Source organism: Papaver somniferum, chromosome 2, assembly GCF_003573695.1.
Source record: "Papaver somniferum cultivar HN1 chromosome 2, ASM357369v1, whole genome shotgun sequence".
NCBI lineage: Eukaryota > Viridiplantae > Streptophyta > Magnoliopsida > Ranunculales > Papaveraceae > Papaver > Papaver somniferum.
This window is the reverse complement of record NC_039359.1, coordinates 165,224,939-165,240,184: the sequence shown is the minus strand read 5'-3', so window position 1 is coordinate 165,240,184 and position 15,246 is coordinate 165,224,939. Positions and strand designations below refer to the sequence as shown.

General features: G+C 36.9%; 1 protein-coding gene across 1 annotated transcript; it reads right to left on the bottom strand.

The window, feature by feature from the left end:
* Positions 1-1,246: 1,246 nt before the first annotated feature.
* LOC113349659 lies at positions 1,247-11,572 on the bottom strand. The gene is made up of 27 exons (XM_026593668.1): positions 11,178-11,572; positions 10,861-11,062; positions 10,622-10,746; positions 9,751-9,867; positions 9,455-9,601; positions 8,643-9,310; positions 7,865-7,986; positions 7,639-7,730; positions 7,213-7,432; positions 7,003-7,069; positions 6,513-6,661; positions 6,313-6,383; positions 6,048-6,221; positions 5,796-5,867; positions 4,964-5,065; positions 4,781-4,870; positions 4,623-4,698; positions 4,424-4,520; positions 4,248-4,317; positions 3,944-4,123; positions 3,702-3,824; positions 3,536-3,619; positions 3,201-3,385; positions 2,974-3,112; positions 2,814-2,873; positions 2,548-2,652; positions 1,247-1,729 (listed from the first exon to the last, which is right to left on the bottom strand). The coding sequence occupies exons 1-27, from the start codon at positions 11,283-11,285 to the stop codon at positions 1,616-1,618; spliced, it is 3,759 nt and encodes a 1,252-aa protein (XP_026449453.1). The 5' UTR covers positions 11,286-11,572; the 3' UTR covers positions 1,247-1,615.
* Positions 11,573-15,246: the final 3,674 nt, after the last annotated feature.

Genomic DNA, 15,246 nt, shown 5'->3' with positions numbered 1-15,246 from the left:
CCCAGAAAATGTTGAAAGAATTACCAGAATGAAACTCTCATTGTCAGATGAAGATATTTTGAGGTGGTCTCCTGCAAAAGATGGAATTTTTTCCGTAAAATCTACATATAACAAATTAATGGAAAGAAGGGTTCAACATCAAGTTGTTGTTTGTACAGTCCCCAAACAGGTTTGGAAAGCACTTTGGAAAATGCAGCTACCACATAGAATTAAGCTCTTCATCTGGAAGTGCCTTAAAAATGCAGTTCCAACAAGACAAATGTTATCTCAGTTCAACTATTTGGAAGAATATCATTACAGTGTCTGCATTTTGAAGAGGAATCCTTTTTTCATCTTCTTCTCACCTGCAATCATTCTAAAGTTGTCTGGAGACTTCTCAACATTAATATTGATCAAGTAATCACCAGCTGTCAGAGTATTACACAGTGGATCATTTCATGGTTTGTGGATGTAAGAAACACGACTGTTAAAGAGAATCAACACTGGATATCATTACTCATGATTGGTTGTTGGATTATTTGGAAGGAGAGATGCGATTGCGTATTCCAGGATAAATCTCTTAACCCCAATAATACTGTTCCTAGAATAAATCATCATATGTCTCAACTTAGCTCAACTCAACCCAATTTGAATAACTTAGTTGCAAATCCTAGAACTAACTCAGGTGTTCATAGTATTAATTCTGGAAACATTGATGCTCTTACACTCTTTGTTGATGCTTCCTTTGATTACTTAACTGATGAATGTGGCACCGGTATGGTGCTTTGTAATCTTGTAGGTGCAGTCTCTGGCATCAAAGGATCTTATGCAACTAGAGTAAAGGATCCAGAAACAGGGGAGTGCATGGAAACTCTAAGTTGGGTTAGGGAGAAGGGTTTTCAGAAGATTCATATTGTAGCTTATGCGGAGTCTATTGTGAAATCAATCACAATGGAAGAGATTTTTGTTAGCTTGGAAAATAGGAAAATAATTAGAGACATTAAATCTATTTTATCTTCTTTTACTTTGTAGACTATTACTGGACTATTGCTCATGTTAAAAAAGAGATGGCAATCGTTCCATTTCTAAGAAAACAAGACGTGACAAACAGTCAATTGAAGAGTTTTATAACTCTGGTCTTTGTATTGATTCTATTCTAGAGAGGTGTATTGAGCCCTCTCATATTTAAATAAAATTCAGTTATCTAAAAAAAAAAAAACAGCAGCGACAAAATAATCGCATAAGGTCCAACACATGGAAGGCAAGCAACGATAGAGTACATGGCAGGTATCCAAAATAATATTCTGCTAGTCTGTTTCGTTATCTGTATTTACAGGCAGCAAATAGCTTCTGTTTTACAGAAGCTATAGATTATGTATAGATCTAACTAATAAATTAACATAATAACAAGTATAAACATGAGATTCGTTGATCAACCATCCTATACTATGATACACTAGAGGCCGTTCACCCATCAATAACTTAAGTCCCTAATCTTAAAAAGGGGGAAAGTTGGGGAGGGCTTTCAACCGAACCAAAGAGAAACTGACGCCCACAAAAAAAGGAATAACCAAAAATTGGGCTTTACAAATTTATGAATTATATTCCTCTCTCTCTACCTTCCCTACCTCCTCCTCTACATGAAGTAGCTTAGTGATGTTTTCTTCCTTGATCCACCTTCTCCATATAAATCATTCCATTGCACAAGCTCATTCATATTTGAAGACTCCGATGAAACACTTGCGCAAACCTACATTAAAAAAAATTGTATTTCAAGTTAAAAATCAGAAGTACAAATTCACGTTTAACAGTATGGAATGACGTTTAAAATCAAAATGTATGATCTATTTCAAATTCAGAATAATTAAATTAATCCAATGCCATCCGAGCAACCTCTTAATATCATCCCAAGACTTCAAGACCTTCTCGCTTACCATAGTTGACCTTCCTCTTAATACTTACCTTCCTCTTCACGCTTTTAAAACAGTCTATTTAGACCCATAAAAAAAAGTAAGGAGAGTGGTGCATCCCCATCCTTGTGTGTAGGATTGCAGTCACAAGCTCCCAACCACAAACGTTGAATATGGTGTTTCAGCCAAAGTTTTACCAAATAGATGGAACTTTCAAAAACTAAACATAATCTACTAGGTTATTAAGCTGCAACTCATACTTTTGTTATTACAGTGGAAATTTGATCTTTTGCAAAGCCATAGGAATGCCTAAAAACCAGCATTATAACCGATGACCTATATCAACAACACAGCAGTATTTAACAAATACAAGCCCTACTATCTTCTTAATAACCATTTCAGTAGAGCCAGAATTATGAAATGATATCCATTAAAGAACTGGTCGTTTCACCATGTTGATTATGGTCAAGCAATCATCTTCGTAGTATCTTACCATCCAAAACATAACCATCAGGTGTTGTTTGCAAGCTGCTAAGATGTTGTTTCCAAAACACCTTTTGAAATCAGGTGTTTTAACACTTTCTTAGGCTAATCATACAGGTGGAGCTGGGCTTAACACAATCAAAGTAAAAGGCTTGAAGATAGCTGAAAAACATACCTGCTCATGTGCGAATTTAAAATCCTCCATATTTAAGGAACGGATGTCTTCATTGCCATGCAATTCAGGCAATGGCTTGTTCTCTGCCAACGCTAATTTTTTCTCCTGCAAATAAGTAAAAGCAGCCTAAGTTTCAGATACGTGGAACAAAACAGACATACCAAACAACAGAAACACACATAAGAAAAATGGTGATAAAAACATCTGAAGTAGTCCAGAGATAAAGGTTTAGCCCATATCTTGTATTCTAAGAACTTGGTTCTAACCTTCTTTTCCTTTTCCAAAAGTTCTCGTATGGGACAATGAGCCGCAGTCACACAAAGATTCTGAAAGTAGAAGCAACATATTAGACATTTTATGAGCACCATCATTTCATAGATGGACACGATTAATACTGGCGACTGCAACAAAGTGAAAGAGAGCAACCTTCAAGTCACTTCCAGAATAACCATCAGTCATATTGGCCACTGCTTCTAAATCAACATCAGGGGACAACTCTTCTTTGGCCATTATGACTTTCAGAATTTTTGCTCTATTAGCTGCATCTGGCAAATTCACCATCAATCTGTGCACAATATTTTCACATCAGAACAGTCCAATGAAAGATTATTTGTAAGCAGCACTCCAATCTTTAAGTGTCCAGACAAGTTTACCTCCGAGGAAGCCTCCTTATAACAGCTTCGTCAAGGTCAAATGGCCTATTGGTAGCAGCAAGAACAAGCACACGTTCTTTGTCCTTCGTACGCAAACCGTCCCAGTTTACCATAAACTCATTTTTCATTTTGCGCATAGCCTCATGCTCCCCTGGATTTTCACGTCTACCCAACATGCTGTCAACCTATATAAGGAAGAACCCAGACAAGACCAACTTAAAAGCAATTCTGGAGAAAAGAAACTGTGGGATCACTTTCATAGAAAAGTTGGCTCAAAATATCTTTTAAAAAAAGAATGCTGCAGGAACTTCTAACAAGAAAATTCAAAAACATACCTCATCAACAAAGATGACACTTGGAGCTATTTTACTAGCTAGTGAGAACACTGCTTTGACATATTTCTCTCCTTCGCCGAACCACTGTGAACAAACCACAAATTGAGAATTCAAAAAAAAACTAGAAAAGTAGGTGGGTTGTGGAGACTTGAAGTATTATCAGTACCTTGGAAGTAATGCTCGACATTGAAATGTTAATAAAATTAGCCCCAGCCTCAGTTGCAACTGCTTTTGCAAGCATTGTTTTCCCAGTACCAGGAGGACCAAATAGCAATATCCCCTTGCATGGCTGGAAAGCATTGAGTACATGTATAAATATGCTACTTAAATTGACGAGCTAAAAATGATCTGGCAGTTGTCCAACAAGTGAGACATTGACTATGAAATATAATCCAGAAGTAACCAAACCTTTGTCAGTTGTCCTTTGCAGAACAGTTCTGGCCTTTGTAGAGGAAGCATAACTAGTTCCTTCAGCGTGTCCTTAACATGTTCCAAGGCTCCAATGTCATCGAAAGTGACTCCAATATCGGTAGGTGGAATAACATCAGCCAAAAGTTTCTTCTCGAATTCGTTCTCAGTAACTACATCCTGAATATCCTCAAGTATACGATAACCAAAAGATATCAAAACGAAGGCTCACACATCATTGTTACTGGAATACTGGAATAGATAATGCATTGGCGAAGAACCATTAAGAGCATATTAACTTCACCTTTAGTGATTTCTTTGTACTCTTGGTTTCGTTTTGGAGACCCTGAAGAAGATCGAGTCCATACTTAATGCTGCAATATTCATACCCAGAAAAACAAGGTTAGAGTGACACTTTACAGAATACTAGGCTCAAATATTAATACAAGGCAATAAAGAAGGTGAGATGAACATATAAACCTTTCGCCGGATATAACAAGTTTTGAATCTTTGACATTAGTATCAGTACTGTGCATTAGATGATAACTTAATGCCCAACCAACGATTTTGTCCACGCCTGCAACATCAAACAAGTAGCATTCAGACAAAAGACGTGCACATCAGTACAATATCCTGAGTGTTTCAAATAACGTGGGTATCGCTTTAAAAAGATACTGACTCTCAGTAGTTAGGGTCTGATCTTTAATGGATAATGTTTCAAGGTCAGGGCACTCCAACTTATTCCGGGTAAGAATCTGAAAACACGAAGTAGAAAGGTTAAATTCATGAGCAAGCTTGCGACATTAATATTTTCTGATACAGTTGGTCAACACATACAGCACGAATGCTAGCAGCATTTGACTTTATCTTCAGAGTCTCAATATCGTGATCCAGCTGCTGTTTCCAATCTAGAAGCATGGTCTCATCCTGTCATAGGATAAACCAGATACATATAACGCCTTAAAACAAAGATATAATAAAACATTCAGCTTTTGTATGAGTTGGATTTAGGACATATACCTGTGGTAATTGTATGGTGACTCTGTTTGGGAAAAGCCTAACCAGTTGCTTCGTGGTCTTTGAGATTTCTTTGCCTCTCTCGTGTAACCTGCTGAAGTTATCCTACATAGACCAGGATGTCCAAATATGAGTCCCCAAGGTTTCAAAAAACGAAAGCGTAAAGCGATACCCTATCCTAGTGTAGCGTAACACAGCTTCAAAACTGATGTATGGGCTTCACAAAATATATAAATAAATACTTATACGTATCTATGTGAAACTTCCTAAAAACAAACCAAAACTAACATGTCCATGATTAAGGGAACAAATAAACTAACTAGCCAACTAAAAATATGGTGTACAGTGTACTGCCATATTCTACTACCCTAAAGGTATCTAAAAACACTAGACACTAGCCATGAATGTTTATGTTTGAATCATCAAAGAAGAGGAAGAAGAAGTTATAGAATAGAAGAAGAAATGTTTGGCTAGACAGGTGGCTGTTAGTTCTTTTTTTTTTTTGTCTATTAGTAAGTTTTAAAACAAACAAAAAAAGGAAACGTCAAGACTTATTTTTGGGCTTAAAGCCCTTTTTTCTCTGATATATGACCTAATATTGAAGCGTACATTTTAAAGAGTTTTTACATTGATGCGCCCATATACGCGCTTAAAACGTTTTTTGAAACCGTGTGAGTCCCACATTAATTCAGAAGCATCGGACTCTCTTTAGCTATAATAGCCAAGAAATATTGATTAATGCCATCATTAGGAAAAATGATTATCAGCGTGTTTTATACAGGCAATCACAACTTCATCATAAAATATAAATGACATAGTAAAAATTAGAACTTACCGGAAAAGCGAAATCGAGTAGAGCTGTTTGGTTGCTTCCAAACTTTGTAAACAGAAGACCACCAGGATGTGACTGCGAATTCAGTAAATTGCAAAAGTTGAGAGACAGAGAGAGAGAGAGAGAGAGAGAGAGAGAGAGAGAGAGAGAGAGAGACAGCAAACGTAGTTAACCCATAAAGATTACTTTTCAGTATCACTTGAAATTTCATAAGGTAGCTCCTTAAGCACAATAAGATCAAAACAATGTTATTACCTTCTCCTTACGGTTGTCAAGTTGTGTATGTGAACCAATTATAACGACATTTGTAGGAAGATTCTCAAGTTTGGTCTTGATGGATTGATACGCTTCAGGAATGCCTACCATAGACTTTTCTACGTCTTTCAGTAACAATATTAAAGGACCACTTTTACTCTCGGCTGAAGCAACCTGTCATGGCAAGAACCATCCGACAACCATGTAAACTAAAGAATAAAAAACATTCATTTAATTTTTGTTCAGAAGATAGATAAGAGTTCACCTCAAACAGTTCATTGATGGCAAGTTTGTCAACATCATCATTTGCTGAACTGTCTAACCGAAGCGCATCAGCTACAAAATAATAGTGCATTAGAACAAAAGAAAAAAAATATTACATCATCAATTAAGAACTAACGAGAAAAAGAAAAAAAAATATTAAATAAAATTGCGAGTAAAAAGCTGATTAGTTTTAGAGATTACCAGAACAAAAGAATCCATGATCTTCTTCGCAAAGGCCACCCAAATCGTTACCATCAGGAATTGATTTATCAAATCTAACTCCAATCTTTGAAGATCCATTTTCTTCAAACGCAAGAACCACTTTGCCACGGTAACCAGAAGATGGACCCCTGTCGACGCACATACACACGAAGTATATCAACTCTTGCATCTGACCATATAATTGAGAAAATTGAACATCTATACAAAAAGACATGTCCTAGCTGTAACCTTGAAAAGACCCAACAAAGAATAAATATGAATGAATTTGCTTGCATCGAAAGAGTTATAGAGGTGTTACAGGGCCCCAGCATGTGAAATGTGAACTATAATGAAATAAAGAGCAGAGATAACTTTTATGTGCTTAAGATCGATTTTACAGAAAACTGACAATCTCGAAGGGCGTTTAAATTTTAAACACACCTTCAAAAGTGAATATTCCTAGAAGAACTTCACACAAACGTACATATACCTTGAAGGAGGCTGAAGAGGAGGATAGCCGGGAGAATGTGGAGTACCCATATATCTTACTCTATCGCCTGAAATTTCCAGATGTTGATGCAGCTAAGATAAGAGCCTCATAGATGAAAGAACACTTATACATGAAACAAAAACTACAACATGATCATCGTTCACATGTAAAGCTAACAATAATGATGAGGTAAAAAGAAAAATGGCATGCCTGTTTTAAATGTATAGCTCTTAGATGATGCAGTTGACGTCTCCTGCTTCGGCAGAGTTTGAGAACTAAATGCACCGGTAATTTCAGCCTCAACACTTGAAGCTGGTCTCTTTAGCGGTATGGGTAATTCCACAAGTGAGGTTCGTTGCTTACTAACAGCGACCAATTTCTCTGATCTTGAACTCTCTTTGCTGGATTCTGTATCCTTCGGAGATTGTCCCTAAGACAAATACAAACATGCAGCGAATGTTTAGTGCTGATTTCATATAAAACATATGCTGCGTTTTGAACTCTCTATTCCAGAAGGCTGGTGAAGAGACTTATGAAGCTTCCCTGACTACATGATGTAAAATAAAGTCTGTACATTTCTCAATGTAAACACAAAAACTGAAAAGAGCCGAAGTAAATATATCTAGTAAAGCTTACACCAGGCAACAAAAGAGAATCGACCACAAGCAATCTAGCACCAAAATGTTTAGCCAGAGCCTTCGCCAAGGTCTCTTGATATATGTCAGAACCTACACGAGGAAAATACCAGAGCACAAAATTCAAATTTAAAAACAAGCTAAGTTAGAACCCAGGCGAGAAAAACAAGAGGAAAACCATATAATGAGCACTAATTCTTGAAATACAAGGAATACTGGCAGTTTACCTGGAGGACCAGATAACAATATTCGTGGGCTTATGGTAGGAAGATCTGAAGTGTATTTTGTAAATTCGTTACACTTAAGATTTATAAATGTGGATGCAACTAACACGTTCTTCGTTGCCTCACTGCAACAATTGAGATGTCAGAGGTATACAAATTTAAGATATACTTAGCCCAAAAGGTCGATAAACGGAGAGGCAAGCAAATATTTCTTAATGTACCTAAGATCCCACTAAGCATGCAAAGGAAAGTAATCAAAGGAGTAATGCATAAATTTCATGATATAAAATACGCCAAATCAATAGTGTGTTGCAAAGTCGTATTTTGTCCGTGAAGAACACTACTGTTACTGGGTGTGTTGACTCCTATGAATCCCTAGAAAAATGTTGGACATAAACCCTCCAAACCAAGTCCCACCCTACCTCCTCAAAGACATGTCAGAAAATTTTAACAAATTCATGTTAAGAGAAAGCTAGGTAAGGCGATTTATGAACCCAAGATTCCTCACACGGGGTGACAGATGAGCACACCAGGGTATCAAATTTCCAAGTACTCTTGTTTCCTGGGATCTACAGATACCCAAGTAAAACTGGATAATACGTTCAAACACGGCATTGAAAATTTTAAGATTAGCAACAGGCAATGAATTACAAAGTGCCCAATCTTTAACACAGGACAATAAGGTGCACCGTCTTAATGTTTATTAGGCGTTAACATCCAGAGCAGCAATCAAGAGACAGATACCAAGTACTAGATTAGCAAACAATTAAAAGTAGTTTACCTCAGATAGTAGGGGAAGTTATCAAAAGAGACTTCAATATCATTAGGACTGAGAATTCCCTGCTGTAAACTATCTTTAAATGCTTGGGATCTAGTTGCGGACAACGTGGTTGAGTCAGGATCCTTAAAGAGATCTCTAAGTCCCCTGTGCTCATCAAGACTTTTGAAAATGCCCTCATTTAAATCAAATTCAGAAGCCGCCAGCATACGCAGTAGAGACCTTAGATCATAATTTGCACCAGGCACCTTTCCAATTTCGATATCAATACGAGCACCCATGGGCAGGTTATCCAAATTCAGGCTTTCATTAGCAGGAAGGTCGGCAGCTAGAAGAGCATCCTTCTCACTTACAGAGACACCATCTGTGTCAATGTTTTCAGAACCGCTCTTATGAACGGGAGAATTGGTTTCAACGTCATCTGGCACTTCACAGCCAGAAGGTAGTATAGGCCTTTCTAAACCTTGCTGTGCATCCTCGCCTGTTTGGGTAGGAGGAGGAAGAAGTGATAGATCTTTTCTAAGATTTGAAAGAGAGGCTAATATCGATGCTCCAGCAACAGCTGGGTCTCTGGACCTTGCTTCAAACTGCAGACCATGTGCTTCTGCTAAGCCCAGTGAAGAGGGCAGAGCTGAGCTAGTTATGCTCTCAGTCTTGAGTTGCTGGAAAATCTGATAAAGAGGTTAAGGAAATGTATGGCATACAAGGGATAGATTCTTTTGGTTCTTTAACTACGGGAAGGCGAATCTATAATAACGGGGGAAATGCATCACCTACCTCGTGAATTGCACCAAAAATTATAGATAAAAGGATACATAAGCATGTTTACCAGATGAATTGAACACCACTTCATCTCCAGCATTAAGGATCACATTGGAATTTTTGTCAATTATCTTCCCATTTACTTGGACAACACCTTCTCCCCCTAAGACTTCTAGCTGGGCAACAGATGAACCTCCTCTCTGCGCACCATTAAAATAAACATTCAGATAAACCACAATCATGACAACTACAGGGTCACAAAAATTACTCTTTTGTGTTGCTTTCATCTCCATGCCAACTGGCAAAGCTGTTAGATGAATTACGAACAGACATTTGTTATCCAACATACCTCTACATGTTTCAGCTTACACAAAACTGGACTGACAGCTGGGTCTCTCAACCATAAATTGCAGCTCCGACTTTGACCAATCGTGAATTGAGTACCAGAAATATGCTGGTGTGGATTCTGCAAAATTTTAACAAACTTGTCAGCTCAGCACCAAATCAAGATGATGAAAGAGAACACTCAACAATTAAATAAGAGCAGTTCACATCCACAAAAAATATATGCCTAAATAGTTCAAGTCGAAAGTTTTAAGAGAATTGGGAAACAATCAATAGACCAAAATGAACTTTCGTAACATTAGATGCTCAAATACAGAAACAAACAAAATGAATTCTAGGGGGGTTTAGTTTTCATAGCAGGGCCGTTTACTTCGAAATTTATTTGGGACCAAAATTCCTGATTGTGAGTATATTTAATCTATAATTTTATCAAAACTCCAGCTCTGTGACAAAATGAGACACACCATTGTTGTTGTTGTCAAGCCTTGTTTAGCTCGTAACTTCTGAACCACATGCAGCATACTGCTTGTATAAGTACTCATGGTATAAAAAATGCCTTCCCTTACCATACCCTTTTTATTTACTGATGATTGGATTCAAAGTTTGTGTTGGTGGACTACATTGTTATGACTGGTTCCAATAAATTAAAAAAAAAAAAAACTATTCGGACTCCAGATTAAATACACTGTACTTGGCCAAAATTTCACTACGGTAAATGTTATACAATAGCTAAAAATCATAAAGGAGTCTAATTTTCCGCAACATAGTAACACTAAAGTGGAGGATACAGACATGCAAAACTTGATTCGAGCTTTAGAAGAAAAAAAAAAAGCATGAAAAGTTGAAACATTTTTCATAAAGCCAGCACCACTTACCTGAGAACATTGAGATATAAGTCTTCCCCACGGAATCTTAGAAGCTGATTTCTGCGAACGCTGAGGAATTCTCTTCATTGCCACAGCCGACTTAATTGATTTCTCCACCTCCATATCAGTTGGTCCTTAAATCACAATCATAACAATTAGAAAAATTGAATAGAATAACATGCAAAGATGGAACCTTTTATCATAAAAACAAGATCTAATACTCCAAATTAAACGCAAAAGCTCCTCACCTTCACCACCTCCACCATTAACATCTGATTTCTCCACCGCAGCTGGTTCTGCTGCTACAGTTGTTGATTCCTTTGTAGCAGCATCTTGATCAACAACGGGATCAGATTGACGAAATTCTTCATCATGAGATTCAGAACCACCTTGGGTTGCAAGTTGTGGAGTTGCCGGTACATCTTCTTGTGATGATGATCCTTCAGAAGCCTTTAAAACAAAACAAAAATCACAAACAGAAAGAAACTCTTTAATCCACTTGATAAAAAGATGAAAACTTTGTAGAATTGCAAAATTCGAAAAACCAATTAGAAAAAGATGAAACCTTTGAGCGTTTGTTGGGAGGGTTAGGAGGAGGAGAAGATGAAGAAGTAGTTGTAGTACCGGGTAAAGATCTCTTAGAGGAAGCAGAACTTCGCCTAGTTTCAACCATGGTTTTGGATTGGATTAGGGATCCCTCTCTTCTTCTCTTTCGATCCGATTTTTGTTGCAGAAGAGAGAGAGAGAAGAGAAAACGATAAAGAAAAGGAAGAATTGGGGCAAGAAATATCAGAGAACTAAAAAACAATAATACTGTAAGTTCTTGATTATTCTAATGTATCAAAAATCTCTCTTTTATACTGCTGGAATTGTTTAAGAGAGAGACAGAAAGTGAAAAATAATCTGAGGGTTTTGGATTGAAAAGAGGTGAAAGTCAAAATATATCTTGGAGCTCTGGATTCTCTCTCTCATTCAATTCTTCAATCTTTTCACTCTCCTAACCTCCTTTCAAATCCTGAGTCGGCGGGTGAAAATGCAGGAACGGATAAACTCGGTCACGAGTCAAATTATCACCGCGACCGGCTTTGGGTCCTGAATTATTTTATTTTATTTTGCTAGGCCACCGGCCAAATTTTTGTACCAATTATAATTCGATATGTTTATTAGGGCAATTCCTATGGGAATGAACAAACCAATTTTTTTGGTGAGCCAGGTGGATGGCCAAACAGGTTTCTCCACTATGGAACAGCAATGAGCGATTGAACATCAAGCGCCCGGGCTAGGGACACACGCCAGTGTGTGAAAGTTAAACGCCGGCGTTAAAAGCATAAACGCGGCGCTCGAAAATAGACCGTTGGTGTTTGTAGCAAAAACGCCAACGAGTAGGGTTTTTAAAATTCAAAATTCACTTTTTACCTCTATAAATTACCATCATCTTCAAACAATACACTCACATCTCTTAAATTTTCTCTTCTATAATCTATTTCAATTTTTTAGTTTATTGTTGGTGAAATGGCTGAAAAGGCGATCACACTTTTTTGCTATGCAAAACTTGAAGTTGTTGTTTCTAAGATATGTGGGAGTTTTAAAAAGATTGAAAATTGGAAAAGGGAATTGCAAGTTTTTGAAGTTGCTCCAAGAACATGTTCCGCTAAAAGGCAAAGAAGAGCTCCAGTTTTGAAAGTTAACAGCAAAAAATTCATAAACAAAGGCGAAACTCTCAAAGAGCGCGTTGAATAGAAGATAGTCAAATGAAGATAAACAAGATGCCAAAACTTGTACTTGATTTTTATTGAAGTTGTTTGGTACTTTTTATTATTGTTCAAGTTTATATCTTGTAAAAGAATTGGCAGTAATATCGATGAATGAAAATATTTAGATTTTAAAATAGTTTTTCCACTTCAGATTAAGCGAAATTTATTACAATTTAAACTTGCAAATAACATCAAACTACATTTTCATAAACTACAACAAAAACATCAAACTACATCAAATCCAGCGACATTCTCTCTGTAGGGTTCATATCATTCAAAATGCTTTAACTCTCTTCCGCTTTCTTCAGTAAACTTGGTATGAGTGATGGTTTTCTGTAAAACAGATAAACAACAAGTTCATATATTTATGATGCAGTCGAGACCATGAGGACAAAGGTAAGATACTCATCAGTATTTCGTTGGATAATCCAGAATTTCTACGGTGAACCATTCACAAAACTTCCGTATAATGTTTGACTTCCTTAGTGATGGATGCAATTCTTAGTTCTAGGGTCTTACTGTTTCTTATGGTTTCGTCCCGCGATGCTACAAAATGTCCCAATGCTCTTTCCCAAAAATAGTCATTGTTCATTGGTCTCATCATACGATGTAACCAAGATCGAAAAAGAGTAACATCTTCTTCCATTGTAAAGACCGGGAGTGGCATTCGAGTGCAGTACAGATGTGCTTAAGATGGACCATATTTTAGAATTCTAAAACACGCTTCGTAACGAAAAGGTTTACCGTGAGCTTCCTCCCAATTATCAAGAGTTTTTGTGATCACTTCTTCTTCAGTTACACCGATGAACTTTTCTCGATCGATTTCTATTACCGTAGCAAGAAATGGCTGGACTGCAAGCCTAATAGATTCAAAACGAGCACGCAATCGACGAGCATCTCGGTTTTTTGGGTTTCCCGTCAGTGAGACGAACATTGAAAAAACGTTTTTCCAAAAAGAACCGTCTTGAGAGCCATACTAGTGATTACCCTATGAAAAAAAAATGCTTTGCATATAGTTATATCCTCTTCTCCAGTAAACTTGGGACCACGATTTCTAGCAGACATTTCTGCAGAGTGAGAGAGACTGAGAGTTTTAGGGAAAAACGAATAAGAGAAAGAAAAAGATGTGATTTTGGAGATGGGGAGAATGAAATTTATAGGTCGGGAAAGAAAATCGAGTCGTTGGAAATTTAGTCATTCGCGTTTGTAGTAAAACCGTGCGACTTTACTTAAACAACCTGTTTGAATTACCAACGCCTATTCTTTTGTTATAAATACAACATTAGGTTTTATTCTCAACCAAACCAACATATTTCTTTCTCAACATCCACCATATTTTCTAAAAGCAAAGCGATGCAAATATTATGTGTCGAAGCAAAAAAGGTTTATCCATTATGTTTCATAGATAACCACAGTCTTATGCAATACCCTTGGATGTATTTAAAGTGTCAGCGGGAAGGTTTTTCACGCATCAGAATGGTGATTGAATCACAAACGGAAAAGCTCAGGCATTTGGAATGTCAAGATCCAACTGTCCAGAGGAACCACATATGCTAGATGATGCTATGAAGATTAAAAAAAAAAGAAGAAGAATAAGAAAAGATTGCAACACTCTGCAAAAACTTCAAACTTAAAGCCAAATTGAAGAAGTAGTTATTACACTGCAAACATTGTGGATATAGAGATCACGAATACAAACATTTTCCACAGAGAATCCGTGGATGCTCAAAGCACGGCTGCAAGACTTTTATGTATTTTCGGACTTCTTCTGAAGAAGACACACATGGAAGGCATTTCTGGGAATGTCCTAGGTGTTTTTTGGTAGTGGGAAAATTGAAAGCTTAGTTAGATTAAAAGAAATGTTTGTTGTGTTCATGCATGGAATGACAGCTTAAAGGTATGCCTCGTATCCATGCTTTTGCAGTTCTAGGCCATTGTAGGTTGCAGATAAAGTAAGTATAGGTACTACTATAACGTTGGTGAGACAATCTGCTGCAAAGACTTGAGATGGTACAATTACATATATTGTTCTAGACCAAGGTTTGATTGCTGAAGGAGTCAAAGGTTTGTACAATATGCGACTTCCTTTGGATTATTTTACTGTCAAAGAGAAGCATCTCTGTAGGTTGTTAAGATTATTCTGTAATTTGTTCTCAGCAAATCATATAAGAAGTTTGGCTATCCCTAGATAAAGATTACAAGGAAGTTCCTGGACATGCTTCCAATGTCGTGCTAACAAAATATTGCTTGCTTTGCATCTCCAGATTACAGAATGTTAATGTCTGCTCATGTTAGAATGTTAATGTCTGCTCATGTTAATTATGAACATCTAAGCATATAGAATTTAAACTTATCAATTCTTAAATAATTCGTATTACATAACCAATACTGTATGTTGAAATACAAGTATGCTAGAATATCAATTGTGGTACTGTGAACCGTTCTTCCAGTGCGTTTGAATGTTTTTGGCTTCGAGGATTTTATTGTTACCATCTATTTGTATATTGATGGTTTCCTTACTTCGTGTTATGCACTTGGAAGCACGACATCTTTTTCCTTGGGTCTTACTTTAAAGGATGTTTATTATTTATTTGTTTGATTGGTCAGATTCATGCTACTTGCGTAGCCTCAATTTGACCAGGTTCTCTTTTTTCTATCTATTTCCCTTGATCTGTATATTGAATTTGTTATTTTACCAGGTTAAATCTTAGACTCTCTACTTCCTTTGATATAAAACTGTTATTTTCAATATAATGAGTTTATTTAAGTAACCACAAGGTCCATAACCATAATGAAATGCAGGTATAGGGCCGAGCTAAAACCTTCCCAAGTTGTAAAAGTGTGTAAGCTAATTATAAGATTTCATTTCTCATCCATGGG

Bases quoted from the DNA above. Each gene is read 5' to 3' on its own strand.
- LOC113349659 (XM_026593668.1), bottom strand. From the start codon at position 11,285: ATGGTTGAAACTAGGCGAAGTTCTGCTTCCTCTAAGAGATCTTTACCC. The intron at 7,731-7,864 runs GTAAACTGCCAG...TTCCTCGTGTAG, and splicing joins ATTGTTATCTGGTCCTCCAG to GTTCTGACATATATCAAGAG. The intron at 6,222-6,312 runs GTGAACTCTTAT...TTGCCATGACAG, and splicing joins CCATCAATGAACTGTTTGAG to GTTGCTTCAGCCGAGAGTAA.